At 34.7% G+C, this 17658-nt stretch overlaps 2 protein-coding genes across 2 annotated transcripts; one reads left to right on the forward strand and one right to left on the reverse strand.

Moving 5' to 3' along the window:
• The first annotated feature begins 4851 nt into the window (after positions 1–4851).
• LOC112281231 (ATP-dependent Clp protease proteolytic subunit-related protein 4, chloroplastic) lies at positions 4852–6667 on the forward strand. The gene is made up of 2 exons (XM_024517513.3): positions 4852–4992; positions 5391–6667. Exon 2 carries the CDS (start codon positions 5468–5470, stop codon positions 6440–6442), a length of 975 nt encoding a protein of 324 aa, XP_024373281.1. The 5' UTR covers positions 4852–4992; positions 5391–5467; the 3' UTR covers positions 6443–6667.
• A 488-nt stretch (positions 6668–7155) lies between these two features.
• LOC112281230 (cell division control protein 48 homolog A) lies at positions 7156–12201 on the reverse strand. The gene is made up of 8 exons (XM_024517512.3): positions 11956–12201; positions 10699–10867; positions 10304–10532; positions 9995–10154; positions 8877–9777; positions 8364–8645; positions 7811–8170; positions 7156–7576 (listed from the first exon to the last, which is right to left on the reverse strand). Exons 1-8 carry the CDS (start codon positions 11997–11999, stop codon positions 7271–7273), a joined length of 2451 nt encoding a protein of 816 aa, XP_024373280.1. The 5' UTR covers positions 12000–12201; the 3' UTR covers positions 7156–7270.
• Between the last annotated feature and the right edge of the window lie 5457 nt (positions 12202–17658).

A 17658-nucleotide genomic window follows, 5' to 3' on the forward strand; every position in this document is an offset into this window, starting at 1 on the left:
TCATTCTCTCAATACTAACAAATGTACAACAAATGAGTTTATATAATGGCTTACAATAGCCTTACAAGAAGCATGGCATAACTTCCTTATTACACAAAATTGACAAAAGAAATATGCAGATAACCACGAGCAAGACAAGACCTTCTAAGAGGATAATCAGGTGTTATTCTCCAATACCAACTTTCAACTTGTTACATCAATTCAAATTTATAAACTAGCATCTTGATGGCTTAGATCTTTCCGCACTTCTATAATGATTTCTGATGTCACATACTACCTTGAGTTTCTGCCATATATTTGGGTTCATCCAATCTTCCATATTTTGCAACTGAAGGAATTTCATATGAAATCAAAGCGCTTTCTAGATTGATGCCAACTACCACTACCACTAATTGTAATTGAGGACCAAAAAAAATATGAAGAGGATAGTATTTTAGAATATTACTACCTTTGTTATTATCGTATTGTAACATTACTATATGATAAAAATATAATCAAAAATAAATTTTTAATTAATACTAATTATCTTAATTTAATAATAATTCAAGATATTTAAATAGGGCTTTTATAAAAGCCTCTTAGTTTATTTTTTTGTCTTAATAGTTAGTAGGTTAAAGTTTGATTAATAATTTTACCTTCTAGGCTATAGAAACTCTTTTATTGCCTTAGAAAGACCATAAATTAATAAAATAATATTAAAAGATATAAATAATTAGCATGGTTGATAATAGGATTAAATTGAGGATAGGATTGGACTAAAAAATCCATAAGATAGGATAGGTTGATATCTAAGGGTCGACCATTTGTAAGACACAATCAAAATCAAATCTTTAGTTACTAAAACAACAATCTAAGACAAAATAAGGAGGCATTTAAAGATCAGCAATTAAGATTGAAGAGCTAGCTTAGATCTTCTTTTAAAGATATAAGATTTGTTTTTTTAAGATTTGATTTGACTTAGCAATTATTTTTCAAAGTCAAGATTTGTATTAACAACTTGGAATTTATGGAATACAATTAGGGCTAAGACCCTCAATTAGTTCATAAAATTAATGTTACATCTATAGTTCAAAATTCAAAAATATTTGGTTAATTGGATGTGCTAATTATATGTGAAATTTTTTACTAATCTAATAGTGTAGTCAAAAGATATCTAGATTTTGATTCAAGAAGGTATCAGAAGTTGGCAGTTTATGGTTGAATAGAATTTCTTTGATATCTAAAGATCTACTAATTGGATCAAAGTAAAATTTGGCTTGGTGTTAGAAGACTTGAAGATCAAGCTATATACCAATTTTGAATTAAAGTTAATAGTTGAAGAAGGAGAAATCACTACTAGAATATTTGCATCAACTTTCAAGTTGGCAGTCAAGTAACATCAATGTGATTTTTGGGCGTTATCTCACAATCTATAAGTTAGATTAAAGTGAATGTTTTTTTTCGTATAGAAGATTTATAGAGGCATTTGTATACAAAATTTTGCTCCAAGTAGATAGTTAAATTATGAGCTACAACTTGCTAAAGCTTACTAATTAAGATTAGGGCTTGCAAAGAAAAATCAAAATTACCTAATTATAAAAGTAATAAAGAAATTGGAATTTATGTATGGTTGAAATTACTAAGAAGAGTATTTTTGAGCACTTTATATTGAATTTAACCACTTTTGAATTAAAATTCAAATTACATTCTTCTTATAAGGGCAAAATATATTAGGATTCTTAAAAACTTGTAAAATACAACCTCACCTTCTAGATCCAGATGCTTGATGCATTTCTAAATAGGACGACATGTAATATGACACCGTAGTAGTAGACGTACTCAACTTCAATACAAAGTTCTTTGGAAAGTTTATCTTATCTATGATGTAATGTGAGAATCTGTATAAAACCTCATCCATTGCTAAGAAATAATATAGAAATACCATCGAGAGCAAAACAAGGACATTCCATATTAGTGGATGGAAATTAAGTATAATAGATTATAAATAAGTTATTTGTATTATTGATATAAAAGAATAGATAGTTGGAACCATATTTGAGAAGTTATAGAAGTTTCTAGAATTGAGGCTTGATTAGTGGACTATGTAGTTTCCACCATGGAACATTCTAGAAAAGACTTAGAGCGATTATCCAGATAGAGTCTATCATAGAACCTTCTAGAAAGAACTCAAGGTGGTTATCTAAATTAGATCCACCATAGAACCTACTAAGAAGAATTTAAGGTGATTATTTAAGTAGAATCCATCATCTAAGAACATTCTAAAAAGTCAAGGGTAGTAAAAAAAAATATAAATAGAACTAGTCAAGGCCTTTTAGGGCATCTGATTAGATATGGCTTCAAATATTTTTTCTTAGTAAAATTTGATTTTGCATCTTCTTATTTAATATTGATTTATTTTATTTTTATTTGTTCAATTTTGTCTTTTGTATCTTATTCTATTTAGTTATGTTTAATTTTATTGTGATCTATTTTGTCCTACTTTGTGATGAGGTTTAATACTACTATGGATTAGAAGGATCTTGGACACTTGAGATAAATTGATCTTGTTTCAATACCTAAAGCTAAAATTTGGAGCTTACATAATGAAGTTATTGGATTCAAGGCATGATTTACATGATAAAATATCCCTTGTTGTAAAATAATTTACACTACATGTAATCATTACTAAAATTATGACTTGATTCTAAATTAGAAAAGGTATCTTTTATTGTAAAAATGAACTTACGATCCTTATATATAAAACATTTTCTTAAGCTATAACAAAGATAATTTTTAATAAAACTTATATTTTCTAATATAATTAATAAATCTTAAGAAAAAACATTCATTGCATTTGGTTCTTATTTTCTAAACCAATATTTTTTTATATGAATAATTATACATTGCTTTATTACAAATTAACTCCAAATCTAATATTTTTTCAATATCTAAAGATAGATATTTAATTACTTTTATTTATTGTAAGATATTTGAAGATTAAAATTTTATTATATATATTAAGTAAAATAAATTAAATTAAAAAATATATAAATTTATTTAAATAAAGCAAAAAAATTTGTATCTATATGGATTTATTTATCGATATATCTATCTAAATTTTATTGTTTTATATTACATTTTTTTAATTTATTATAACATATTATCACTAAAAAAATTTAAAATATTCTAATGCCAAGATATATATATATATATATATATATATATATATATAGTATCAAGGATTTTTAGTACAGTATTAAATTTTAAAAAATAAAAATAAAAACTCCTAAATTTTATTATATAAGTAGTGTAATATATTTTGGTATCATATATATATCTTACAATTATATCTTTAAATTTATTATTATTAAATTTAAAGATACAATTATTGCATTATTATTAAATTATATCTTTAAATTTATTATTATTAAATTTAAAGATACAATTATTGCATTATTATTAAATTTAAAGATACAATTATATCTTTAAATTTAATAATAATGCACTTTCTAAGGTACTTTCTAAAGCAACTACTAATTTATAAATTAAAATTAAATATATTACTATATCTATAAAAGATAAGATAACTATTAATAGTAATAATAATTATAAATTATTACATAATTTTTAATTTATATATATTAGCATAAATTATAATACATCTATTTTTATTACACTTCTTATTTTTTAGGAAAAAATTTATGTATACTACTAATTTCAAGCAAAGAATATCAATTAATTATTTCTTTAAGCTTTATATGTATAATGCATAAAACTTAAGATATTAAAATAATGCTTCAAATATTAATTAATTTATTTTTTCTTTACATGTGATAAAAATATTTCTTTAATTTTATTTAAAAAATAATAAATAAATAAATAAATAGAGTATGGTTATAAAATAATAAATTTATATCAAATAAAAGTGTCTCAACAGATTCAAAAATTTATTAGATCAAATCTTTAAATAATTTAATGTGATACACAAATAAGCTTGCCAATATTTTTTAGTTTTTAGAAGTTTATTCTATTTTCCAAAAAAATAATTCTATCTAATATATTTGTTTCTTTGATTAGCAAGTATACAAGTCATAATATTGACATATTATCAAAACTACGTGATATCAATTATATTTATGTATATATTTGCATATATATATATATATATATATATGTGTGTGTGTGTGTGTATAAGAGAATGTTAAATAGATCTAAGTTTTTACTAAATTTATCCACCCATCCTAACCATCATAAGAAAAAATAATGTTTTCTAGATCAATTTCTCCATTATTTGATATGCAACCAATAATAATCAACCACATTCATCATGAATACCATATTCTTCATCAAGAGTGGGTCTATTTAATAAAAGCATGGGTCTATTTAACATTCCCCTTTATATACATGTATATATAGATATATACATATTTCATCAAATTAAAAAATTAATAGAATAAAACATCTTAAAAATTTTAAAACTTAATTAAGCATTCAAGTGAACTTATATTTTTATAGCTAAAAAGGTACAACTGAGTATTTAACACTATGTATATATACATATATATATGAATACCTATGTATCCCTTTTATATATATATATATATATATATATACATATATTTAACTATGTATAACGACTGGATACTCCAATCAAACGTTCCCAGTAGTCAAGGAATTCAGCTTTACCTCAATATTTGTATGAACTCTTTTAAACTTGGACCCGCTATACTGTTTGGCGTAGCCTTGGACTTTTATTCTGTTCCGGGCTGCCCACGGTCTGCCTACGGTCTGCCCGCGAGAAACACTTTGGAAATAGAGAGAGGATTGCCTTTGTCGTCTTCGACGTCGCGGGGCCTGGGGTGATGAATTGCCACACTACCCACTTCTCAATTTTCTCAGTTTTCTCGACCTCCACATTCTACATCTTTTTTCAGAAGTTGTCAATTGGACCCCGCTCTCTGCAAGGCAAGGTCGCATTTGGGGGTTTACCTCTCAGCTTGGATTCTGGGTTAGGTTAGACATCGGCCGTGCAACACTGCAAGTCTGTTTAAAATTTTGGATTTCATTAGTTTTTCTTCGATTGAGAGCTCATTTGGAAGAGCGTAGGTTGTGTACTCGTTTTTTTCTTTTTTGTCTTTTTTTGGTGGAATTGCTGCATTCGAGTTTTCTGGATTTTGTCGTTCTGTCAACGCATTTTGCGTTCAACAGAGATGTGTTATTTTAGTTGGTTTCATAATATTCAGAGTATAATTCAGGTCTGACTGTTTGCAACTCCGTCCCTAGATTGTGAAGCCGTTGTAAGAGTCACTTCACTATACTTTATTCATTTTCCCTCTTGATGAAGAGATAGAAGTTTGGAAATGAAAATTGTTGAATTTGGGATTTAATCGGTAACTGTATCGATGCTGCAGAGGTTTGTGTAGGTAAGGGCATTGTTTCGTTGCTTGAATAGGGATTAAATTTTCGTAGGGGAAGAGAGGAGGGTGCGATGGCTGCCCTGGAGGTCATTAAAGCGGGGTTAGCAGTGCCACCCGCAGCACGTTCAAGAGCTGACTTATGGCATCCTGCACCGTCGTCTTCATCTCTATCATTGATACGTAAAGTTTGTTCTGTGTCCACGAGGAGGAGTGATGGCTACATGCTAATGTCAAGGGCTTGTAGAAAGACGCCCTCGTCGCAACGTCTCTACAACGAGTTCTCGTGCCCCTTCGTGCACAGCAGTATGCAGAGCTTCATAGCCGGTGAGGGAATGTTTTCAGCTTGGAGGTCATTGAAGAGGACACAGAGTTGTGGTCGCAGCGGCGTTGTGACCATGGTCATTCCATTTCAGCGGGGAGACGCTCGGCAACAGCCACCTCCAGATTTGCCGTCATATTTGTTCAAGAACCGGATTGTCTTCTTAGCAATGTCACTCGTCCCTGCCTTCACAGAACTTTTCATGGCGGAGTTGCTTTACTTGCAATACGATGATCCTGAGGAATCTATTTACATGTATATCAACTCTACAGGTACCACCAAAGATGGTGAGAAGCTGGGATATGAAACTGAAGCATTCGCCATCTACGACACCATGCGCTACATGAAGCCTCCCATCTTTACGTTGTGTGTGGGTAATGCTTGGGGTGAAGCGGCTCTTTTGCTGGCGGCAGGCTCCAAAGGAAACCGGGCTTGTTTGCCTTCTGCAACGATCATGCTCAAGCAGCCGATAGCTCAGTTCCGGGGTCAAGCAACCGATATTGACATTGCTCGGAAGGAAGTTCGTAACGTGAAGGAAGAGTTCGTGAAGTTGCTCTCAAGACACACAGGACAACCTCCTGAGAAGATAACAGGTGATATCAGGCGGCCGAAATACTTCAAGCCGGATGGAGCTGTTGATTACGGCATCATTGACAAGGTTCTGTACGTAGAAGGAGATGAGAAGAGAAGTATAGCATCAGATCTCAAGAAAGCGCAGCTTATCTGATCAACTGTATCACAGGTGTCCATCGATGAGGTACTTTTAGGTTTGTAGGTGTTATGAATATGGAAGCTGGAAGTACTCTGGCTACTTTTTGTAGAGCTATAGGGGCTGTATCTTAACGAGCTGAAACTGAAATGTAATTCAGGTTTCTCATGTTGAAGATCATAACAGAATGAGCACTTTGGCTTGTACGTGTAATTTAAACGTTAAGCTATTTTTGGATCCAAACTTTATCGGTGAAAGGTGTTACCAGCTGCCAGGTTCCTGTAGACCTCCACACCTGCGAGACACAATCATTTTCCTCTTACCATTCGTTACACTGTTACGGGATTTGCAGATGGCAACATGCACGAGAAGATTGCAGTTCCAATTGTAGTTCTCTAACTGCAAATTTTTGTTAATGATTTAAGCCGTTATTATTTTATCACCCAATACTACTAAGGTGCACGAATCAATCATTGAGGTTAATCTTTGTGCGTTTCAACACTGCCTGTGTTCTACATGGCAACTAAGCGTCCAATATATGCGTTCTCCAATCTCTTTCTTCATTATTTTTCTAGTCAACATTTTCCAACTTCTGTGCTTTTGACTTCTGACAATGTCATTCGTCGACATTATCCAGCTCTTAAAGATGAAATAAAGGTGTTCTATTTTGTGGTCTTCGATGAATACAGATCGTTTACAAATTTTAACAAATTAATAACAAATTACCAAGATTGGAACAAAGTGATAAAAATTCTCATTTCGCATTGGAGGCGAGTGGAATCTGTGCAAAATTTGTACCAACTGAACATGAAAACTGTCTGGAAGCAGCTCAATTCATTCACAGATCTAGCTATACAAATCATCATCATCAGCTGCAGCTGCTACACCAAATCCCGGAGTAGTGTCGGCAGCGCTTGGTGCTCCTGCACCAACTGCACGATCTGGGAATCGAAACTCCGATCCGAATCCACGCGACTGCTGCAGAGTCTGAGCAAACGCTTGGTACTTGCGGATGTCAGCATCACTTACACTTCGGCGAGCATATTTCATTGCTTCTTCAAAGTGGGATGCCTTGATCTGCGCAACTTCTTCTACCTCGTCTTCTTCCATAGCTTCGGGATTCTCTGCCATTCTCTTTTCCCTCTCAATATCCTACAATAAGAAAGCATGGTGGTTGAGACACCGAGTATCAACATTCTGCTGGTTTTCCGTTCAATAAAACTGCAAATGCTCTTGGTGTAGAAAAGTATACTCACATATAGAACGCATTAGTCCCAAGATAAATTAATACACATAGTATATAATTGCCGTAAGTGGGATGCAAAATAAAACTTCGACCAAAGAGTTGTATGAATGAAGGGACATGAAGTGGAAGCAAAAACTTACCTTCTCAATGTTTTCACGAATGGCGTACTTGCAAGCGCGCTGACAGATTTCAGTGATATCCGCACCACTGAAACCTTGTGTGTACCTGGCCAGGGCTTCCAAATCCACCTCCTTGGCCAAAGGACTCTTCCTTAAAGCTGCTTGGAAAATTCTCAAGCGAGAAGCTTCATCTGGTAGAGGAATATAAATGAGCTGATCCAAACGTCCAGGCCTAAGTAGTGCAGAGTCTATAATATCAGGCCTATTGGTTGCACCAATGATGAACACCGTCTTTTTCGCGTTCATACCATCCATCTCTGTAAGCAACTGGTTCAAGACGCGATCAGCAGCGCCACCACCATCGCCTTGACTACTGCCACGCTGCACAAGCAATCACGGAAGAAATGGTCAGAACTTATGACAAAGAAGGAATACTCATATTTCCTACCAGCAAGGCGTGCATGGCAAACATAAGCTACACGCGACACAAATATTAAAACTGTGTGATCCAGTAGATTTTATTCTGCTTGACAAGATATTAAAGTGCTGCAAAAATATTTCCTTCCAGTCTTACCTGATTGGCGATAGAATCTAGCTCATCAAAAAAGAGGACACAAGGAGCTGACTGGCGAGCCTTGTCAAATACATCTCGTACGTTCGCTTCGCTCTCGCCAAACCACATGGTCAAAAGCTCAGGTCCCTTCACACTAATAAAATTGGCCTGGCACTCATTGGCGATTGCCTTGGCGAGGAGCGTCTTTCCACATCCAGGCGGACCATAGAACAACACACCCTTAGAAGGCGACATTCCAAATTTCTCAAACTTTTCAGGATGCTCCACTGGATATTGCACAGTCTGCCAAGGGAATGCATAAAAACAATTAGAAGAACTGACGCATCCAAAAATTTCAATAGCATCATATAATAAAAAGTAAAGAAGCATAATTCGGAAGACATTGTAACAGTAAGAAATGAAGGAACTAATGAGTACTGAATTGTCCAATCTATAGCTCAAAATCGAACTCGAAGCTGTGCGTTCCGAGTTTTAGATAAGCTTTCACGTCAAAAACCAAAACATATAGAATACCTCCTGAAGCTCCCGCTTGACATTCTCCAGACCCCCAATGTCCTCCCAGGTAGTATTCGGCACCTCAACCACTGTCTCCCGAAGGGCAGACGGATTGCTGATACCCAGTGCAGTCTGGAAATGCTCATTCGTTACAGCCATAGAGTTAAGCACTTCGGCATCGATTGTTTCGTCTTCCAGGTCTATTACATCCATCTTCTCCCGAATGCATTGCAGCGCTGCTTCTGTGCATAATGCCGCCAAATCAGCACCAACAAACCCATGAGTATCATGAGCTATTTTCTCCAGATCAACATCCTCAGCAAGCTTCATATTCTTAGTGTGAATACGAACGACTTCAAGCCGGCCAACTTCATCAGGGACCCCGATGTCAATTTCACGATCGAACCGACCAAAACGGCGTAGTGCTGGATCAATACTATTCGGCCGGTTGGTAGCTCCCATAACAATGACATGAGCACGAGATTTCAACCCGTCCATGAGAGTTAACAACTGAGATACTATTCGCCTTTCTACTTCGCCTTGGGTTTTCTCCCTCTTGGGTGCAATAGAATCAATCTCATCAATGAAAATGATTGATGGCGCATTCTTCTCTGCCTCCTCAAAAGCCTTCCTCAAATTACTCTCGCTCTCACCAGCCAACTTTGACATGATTTCAGGACCATTGATGAGGAAAAAAAATGCCCCAGTTTCATTGGCCACAGCTCTAGCAATCAATGTCTTTCCCGAACCAGGAGGACCAAACAAAAGGATGCCCTTAGGAGGCTTTACTCCAATGGACTTGAAAAGCTGAGGATGACGCAGAGGCAACTCTACAAGTTCACGAATCTGGGCCATCTGCTTGCGGACTCCACCCACATCGTCATAACCAACCTCATCCAATCTTTCCTCATCCTCACGCCTGAATACAAGGAATAGAAAAAAAATAAAAATCATCGTAATTGTCAAGAAGTGCCGACAATAAGCAATCTTGCTAATCTAAAAAAATCAGAATGTTTTGATAGACATTTAATGCTCTCAGACAAGAAACCACTCAAAAGAAAGCTTAGACCAACGTTCCGTGCAAATACTCCATGTAAATTCGAATTTAAATAATTAAGATTCCGAAACTAGCTGACCTCAAAGGCTCGCCTTCGCAAAAGATCTCTGTATCAGGAGCAACGATGCAGTACTCTGCAGGATCTGTTTCCACAACCTTAAACTCCACGCTTCTCATGCCTCCTCGTACCAGAAACAAATCGCCTTTGCGAACTGGCCTGTAAGCCTCCAAAAAGTAGGCTGCTCTCCAACATACAAATCCTTGGTAAGCACTTCATAATCGAATGAAAATTCGGTTCAATGCAGCGATATTGCACCCAATATAATATTTGACTTAAAGAACAAAACAAAAGAACAGCAATCAATAATAAAAATGAATTGGAACTTACGCTTCAGATAGGCATCAAATAGGTTTCCAGTCACACCCTCGATCGAGTCATCAAACGGAAGAACATGAATTCGCTTGCCATATTTGACATCTGCACATTGATGAACTGAAACCACATCTCCAAGGCGTACTCGTAGATTGGCCCTCACCACCTTATTCATCCGAATCTTAGGCTCGTCACAGGTATCGTCTGCTAAGACGATGCACACAGTATCTTTGCGTTTCTTGCCCTGCAAAACACAATAAATTCTGATAAAATTAGATATAAAAAAATATAGCACTCTGTTGGTTTAAAAACATCCACAAGCTCAATTAATACAATCTAACGAACATAGTTTTTGAGGTGAATGTTAAGGTTACAAGCGGACAATTCACATGAAGGATAATAAGATAAACCTTGATCAGCACAGTATCTCCACGAAAAAGCTGAAGCTTTTCCATGATCTCCATGTTTAAAGCTACAACAGAATTATCATCATTTACAGCCTCATCAACAATCAGGCGGTTCGGAGCCTTTTTACGCTCCAAAATAGCAGTGGAAAAGTCCTTTTTAGAAGCTGGCTTGCTGCATCAACAAAAACGTAAAATGATCGGTGAGCACAAACAATAAGTCCACCTAAGACCAGAACATAAAAGATCCACAAGGTGCTACAGCTCCATTAAGCCTTATATATATATATATATATAAATTTCTGAATATATATATATATATATATACAAATTTCTGAATCAATCCTCCAAAACACCGTCGGCAACAGCATCTGCTTCATACTACACAACTGATAGTACCTCAGCCTTCAAGACTATAGCGTCATCTTTGAGTAAGAAGAATTAGTACTAGCAAGAAACCACTTGATAGCCAAATTTCACCACTTGATATGCTTACTGCAAGTGTAGCACAGTTAACCTACTTACTCTACTACAAAGGCATCATCAATGGTGGTGGTCGGTGCGGACAGTGCACAATTGACATCAACAAACGAAAAGGTAAACCTTAAACACGAATATGGATGAAGACACAGCAAACCCGAGATCAACATAGAATGTTGCCCATAGCAATCTGAAGGACCATCCTTATGCTCAACATGCATCAGCAATCACGAAGCTCAAGCTTTGCAACGCAATCAAATCACAACCCCAACTGTTCTAAAACGTGTAATCAAGATAGGGCTCCAGGCCATGCCAGACATCGAGTACTCTCCCGACACTAAGTTTTAGCACCTAGGGCACTGTGGAGGATTCTGCAATTAATTCTGCAACCCACAAACCTTCGCACTTCCAAAAACACAATATTCTGGGCTTGTGCACAACCACCGATCAAAAATCGAATTAGAATTTGCCTGCTAATACCCTAATCTAACATACTTCGAGGCACATCATTGAAAGATAGCACCGCGAAATCGGATACGGCCAATTGGCCAGGAAGCCTAAGCTGACTGCGCGATAATCACCGATTCAATTACTATACCACAACGGGTTCCTGCGAACAAAACACTCGACACAGCACGTCAATTTCAAATCCTTCACCCAACCACATCGAATTCAGGATGCGATTCAAACCCTAGCTCAAACACGACCACCGCATCCAAACCTCCCACAAAAAAACTCACTCCTGCACACAACAGAGGCAATCCAGGTGCAAGAGATCATTACGGATCCGACGATTCCCCAGCATGTTCAGCTGCGGGAGTCGCCATGGCGGAATCGCAAGACTTCAACTCACTCTCCAAACAGAAACAATCAATCGTCCGGCGCACCGTTTCCTCCAAATCAGAACGTAGAGATCCAGTAATCCTCCGATGTGGTACACACCAAATATCAAGCAAGGTCAATCTGCGATGCGATGAGGTATGTTGCGACGCAAATCGCAGTCGCAGACGATGAAGTAGAAGCTGAAACCCTGATAACAAACAAAGCTCATGGAAACGCGAGCATGAACGAAGTCGCGAATCAAAGGTGAAAAAGCACCGCGGCTCTCAGGAAAGTATCCCCTATCTCCTGTTGGCTCCCTTTGCCTTTTTTACTTCTCCCATATGACGTTTTCATTCTTCCACTCTTACCTCAGGTAAACTGGCTTCCGGCACGTTTCTGTTGCATAAGCCGCACATCTGTCAGTTGTTCGATCTACGGCCACGATTTCGTGCTGATCAACCAATGAGCAAACACCAATTAGGGAAGATACACTATATCGTATTTAGTGTTGATTATGGTGTATTTTTTTTAATCTAAAATTTTATAATAAATTTAAAATATATATATTATGTTTTATAACAACATTAGAATAGATTTTTGACGTAAATTTTCTTAAAAGCCAACGTAAAATATTGTAAATAAAAAAGATATTACAGCTTTATTCTGGATATCTCGTTGGAGTGTTTCAGGAATTATAAGGCAATAATAATAACAATAATATCACGTGACTGAAGAAAACTGTATTTCAAAAGCACTATGAACCTAAAATCCTCTTTTAAGTGTGTTACTTACACTTAAATTATTCTCCTAAAACGATACCAGCGCCAAAATGATGTCATTCAATTGTTTGGTAACCATTCCAAATAAAAATTATTAAAAAAATAAATTGATGTTTACATTATTTGCAAAGTGAATTATGATAGTTTTGTAATCTTAGAATACATTTTACTCTTTGGCAGAACTATCTTGATCTTATATTATTTATTATTTGTACGTGTAGAATTATTGTGTGCTCCATATTGTTTCACATTTTTGAATAAATTTTCTTAAAATGCAATGTCTATTTTTTCTTGAATTTGCAAGATTCCCTTATGTAAAAAGTACAACTTTGTACTGTTTTGGAAACCTTACTAGTATTGATTTTGGAATTGAAATTTTTTAATTTGTGAACCAATCACATTTCTAATACATCTACTACTACAATACTTCAATATATGTAGGTATATATATATATATATATATATATACAATAAAATAAAACTATATGCATGTATTTTTATCTGAATTGAGTTACAATTATAATGTACTGTTGACAAACACTGAAAAATTATAAAAGATGAAAAAAAAGAAAACACACACACACACACACACTTTATATTATATTAAACTCAATGATGTTTATTTGTTAGTTTGTGTGCTTCTATCAAAAAGACCATCTGTGCAGTTATAAAATCAACCATCTATTTGGATAATTTTGCACCACTTTAATGCAACACTTTATTTGTATTATTTCTATTACAATGTCGATTTCATTAAACAAGAAGCACAACACCAAGCACGATGCCATTGCATTGCACATTGCTACCATTCAGCTCACTAATACAAGTATTATTTTAGTCTTTATCAATTCCTTTAAAATAAACTTATGGATGGATAAACAAAGACAAATACCTCTTATTTCAAGTTTTTTAGTTAAGTGGATTTGGGTCATTATTTATTGAAATTTTAAATTATGTAATATAATACATATAGTTAACCAGAATTTTAATTTAATCTTTTTGAAAGAAAGACATTCTATAAATCTTAAAAAATATTATTTCAACAAAATAATAGGTATCAAATCATTTTTTATCACCTTGTTCAATTCAACTGTTAATTTTGTTATCAATACATTAAAGTTTTTTGTATTTAGATTAGCACTGGGGTGTCTTACAAAATATAAATATATATATATATATATATTGATATAGGTATTTTATTTTTTCATGTACAAGTACAACAGAAAAATTATTGTCAAATAATTTTAAAAAGTAACAAAATCGAATTTCAGGGTTGTTAATTTTACTCATTCATATATATAAATATATATATGTAAAAAAAAAATATGTTTATTACTGATTTAAATTAAAACTTTACATAAAATAATTTTATTCTAAAGATCTAAAATATTTTATAGATTCACCCATTTTGATATCTTAAAAATATTTTTCTTACAATTGAAATTTTAGTTTGGTAGTAAAAATGCTAAAGAATTTCTCAATCTGTAATTTGCCACACACACACCAATATATCTATATATATATATATATATATATATATATCAAACATGCCATCAAATGAGCAAAATGAGTATTATTGTAAATTGTACACTTTTCTTATGAGCCAATGCAAGTACAACATGAAAAAGTAAAAACTTATGGGCACTCCACTTAATCCTAACATCAAGTTTATAATTAATTTTTAAAACTAATAACAAGTTTTGAAGTGAGATAGATGATTTCTATGCAATGTAGTAATAGGAGCTTTGAAGTATATAAATTGAGTTTTAGGATCAATCTTGCCTTTTTTTTTAGTTAATGTTGTCAGCCAACATATGAGAATCATCGGTTTTAAATACTCACCAATGATAAAATAAAAATCATGTACTATCTCAACAATATACTGGTTTTTAAGTTTTTTTCTTCATAAAATTTTAAAAAGATATAAATGAATCATTGATATGTGAGTATTTTATGATTCAAAACAATCATAGATACAAAAAAGAAAAAAATATATATATATATATATATATATAAATTTGAAAGAATAAAAACTGGCTCATGAAATTAAGAGATGTAACCCACAACTGCACCAAGTTTATGAAAATAAGCCAATGGACCGTGGATATCATTGGAACCATACAACTCATGGAAAGTATTGATATTGTATAAGTTAAGTTAATGTACATAAAGTACAACAACCAACAGTGTGATGTAAGACTTGTTGGCCAATATGGTTATAAATGTTGAAATGAAATTGGAATATAATTTATTTAAAAATAAATAAAATATTAGAAATAAAAGTTAATACCAAGACATTGACCATGATTTATAATTAATGTTCATGATTTGAGTCAATTTTAGTTTCACTAGTGACCGAGATTTCTGGTCAAGATATTCTTCTAACTAGAATCAACAAAGAAGCAAGTACTTGATCTTATTGATTCTTAAACATACTTTCTACCAAGTTGCATCCATTGTTCTTGTGTGGGGCACTTTTTTTGATGTTTTTAATTTTTATTTTTTTGTTCTTAATAAATAAAAAATATCTGTAAACATATACAAAAATAAATAATAGTATTATCCAAGTATTGTGGATCAACAACAATGTTGCAAAAATTCACATTTATTTACAATTTTTCAAAGTACAGCTTAGTCACATTCGGCAAACAACGCAATACATACCGCCTTAGCCTCTTTTTTCGATTCTTTTCGCACGAAAGCAACTTAACTTAGAAGAGGATTGAAATGTTTACGAAGCTAGAAACTGAGTCAACTCCTTTCGCCACGCTTCTTGAAATTATCACCACTCTAATCTTAGCTGTGAGCAGCAATTGGAGCAGTATTTTTCAGCTCAATAAATTCTTCTAGAACCAGGAGAAGAATTCATTCATTTCCATTCCAGGATCACAACAGAAAGAGCGCACCAGGATCTCCAAGTAATGCAGGAGTCTCTGAACTCAATTAACAGAATTGGACAGTCCACAGCTTCTGAGAGAATGAAGTTGCCGGATGAGAGCATTTTATGATAATAAAATACACTCAGTCGCAGAATGGGATTGGCCCGGCAGTTGTACAATCAGATCAGGACATTTTCCCTGATATGCTTCGCAGCAATCAGCAGCACCATGTCGAGAAATCGATTTGTATGATACTGTTAAGAATTTTCATGAAAGAAATTGGTACCCGAGGGAAATGCCCACGGAATATGGAACTTGATGCCACAACTTGTGTTTCCATGGCACGCAAAGTGCAGCTCCTATAGTGCACATACCAATATTCTAGAACTAGGAGAAATAGAAGTATTCCCGGCACACTTACAGTGCATGCTGACATGCATTACTCACGTTGAGATATGATATTTGGGCTAATTTCCATTATCCTGCATTCACATCTAAATATCAGTGGCTGCCTATGAGGACTCGAATCATCTCTCAATGAGGCCATTTGGTGTGTAAAACTAATAGTCAGAAATACAGTGCTGATGCTATTTTGTTGGTAATTTCCAGATCAAGTACAAATCAGAATCCTGTCACATGTGTGTGTGTACGTACGTATGTATTTGCATATACAGACAACCATTTTTGCGGCGTTACGTATTTGTGGGTGACCCTGACCCACGCTTCTTAGACCGTGCATGGTTGTTTCCTTACGATTCCCACGTCTCAATGAAGAAATCCACTTGCCATGACTGTATGCGGTGCTGGTTACTCGAATACTGTCTCACGTAAGCTGTCACTCACCTCAAAGCCTCTTTTTGTGAACAAAAAGTCTGCAGGTTGGGGATGGATCACTAGCTGGCCTCGGAGCTCCATTGCGATCTCTGGCCCCACTTACAAGAAAGCGAGATAAAAAGGACCACAGCGACATTTCTGACCATTAGAGGATGGCATCAGCTCCTCATGACAAAACCATGCTGAACTTCTTCCCTGAAAAGAACAATTCCCAGTTTCAGGAATGTATGAAAGCAACACTTGCGATTTGAGAGCCGGAATGCAGTAAAGGGCACAAACCAAGAATCTTCATCGCCGAAAGGCTTCTCCTTCGGGAAACTTTGTTCTCGTCCTCAGCATGGTATGGGCGACAAGTGTATTACAGGGGGCGTCTGCTGTACAAGCAATCCGTTGCAACCTTAGTGGAGAATCGAGGTTGCCGGTAAATGGCGAGGTGTTCCATTCAGAGATGCTGAGAACAGAAAGATCCTCCACATCCATGTCAGCTCCGACCTTGGCTTTTATGGAGGAAGGTATGTTGCAAATCGATACAAAAAGGAGACCCCATTGCACAATTGGAATGTGAGAGAAGCTGCTTGAGCAGCATGTGCAAACAAAGAAACGGTGAAAGAAGGAAGGAAGGACTGATCCAATTGCTGTTGCAGGACGGTCAGGCTGTGTGTGGCTTCAGTGCCTCGCATGTGAAAGACCCTCACTGGCTTGAACCAGCCCCCATCCCCTGCTTTCTCACTTCTATCCCCCACTTCACTTGAAATTATGCTTTTGAAGCAACTGTTGTTTGCACTACCATGATTTGTTTGCACCTACTGTCCCTTTGGAGCTTTAATGTATCATTGGAGCTTTAGATCGACACTAGGTGATTTTGCATTCATGCATGTGAAATGCTGATTCTTTGTTTCTGGTTAATGCATGTGAAAACATTCTTTGTTTCTAGTTGATAGTGATTTTACATTGAAATGAAGTCTGAACTTAACTGAAACTATTTTTAGCTAAGAGATCAAGCAAGATTTTGCAAACCGTTCAGAATATGTTATCAATCTTGTCTCAAAATATTCATTAATTAAATTCATAATTTATTTTGACATCATGATTCTACTATTTTTGAGTACATAGGAGAGTTTGATAATGGATGTTGTTTTAGAACATTAATAAACACTTGTCCACATTCTTAA

The sequence above is a fragment of the Physcomitrium patens genome, chromosome 4 (assembly GCF_059467195.1).
Source record: "Physcomitrium patens ecotype Gransden chromosome 4, ASM5946719v1, whole genome shotgun sequence".
NCBI classification, from domain to species: domain Eukaryota; kingdom Viridiplantae; phylum Streptophyta; class Bryopsida; order Funariales; family Funariaceae; genus Physcomitrium; species Physcomitrium patens.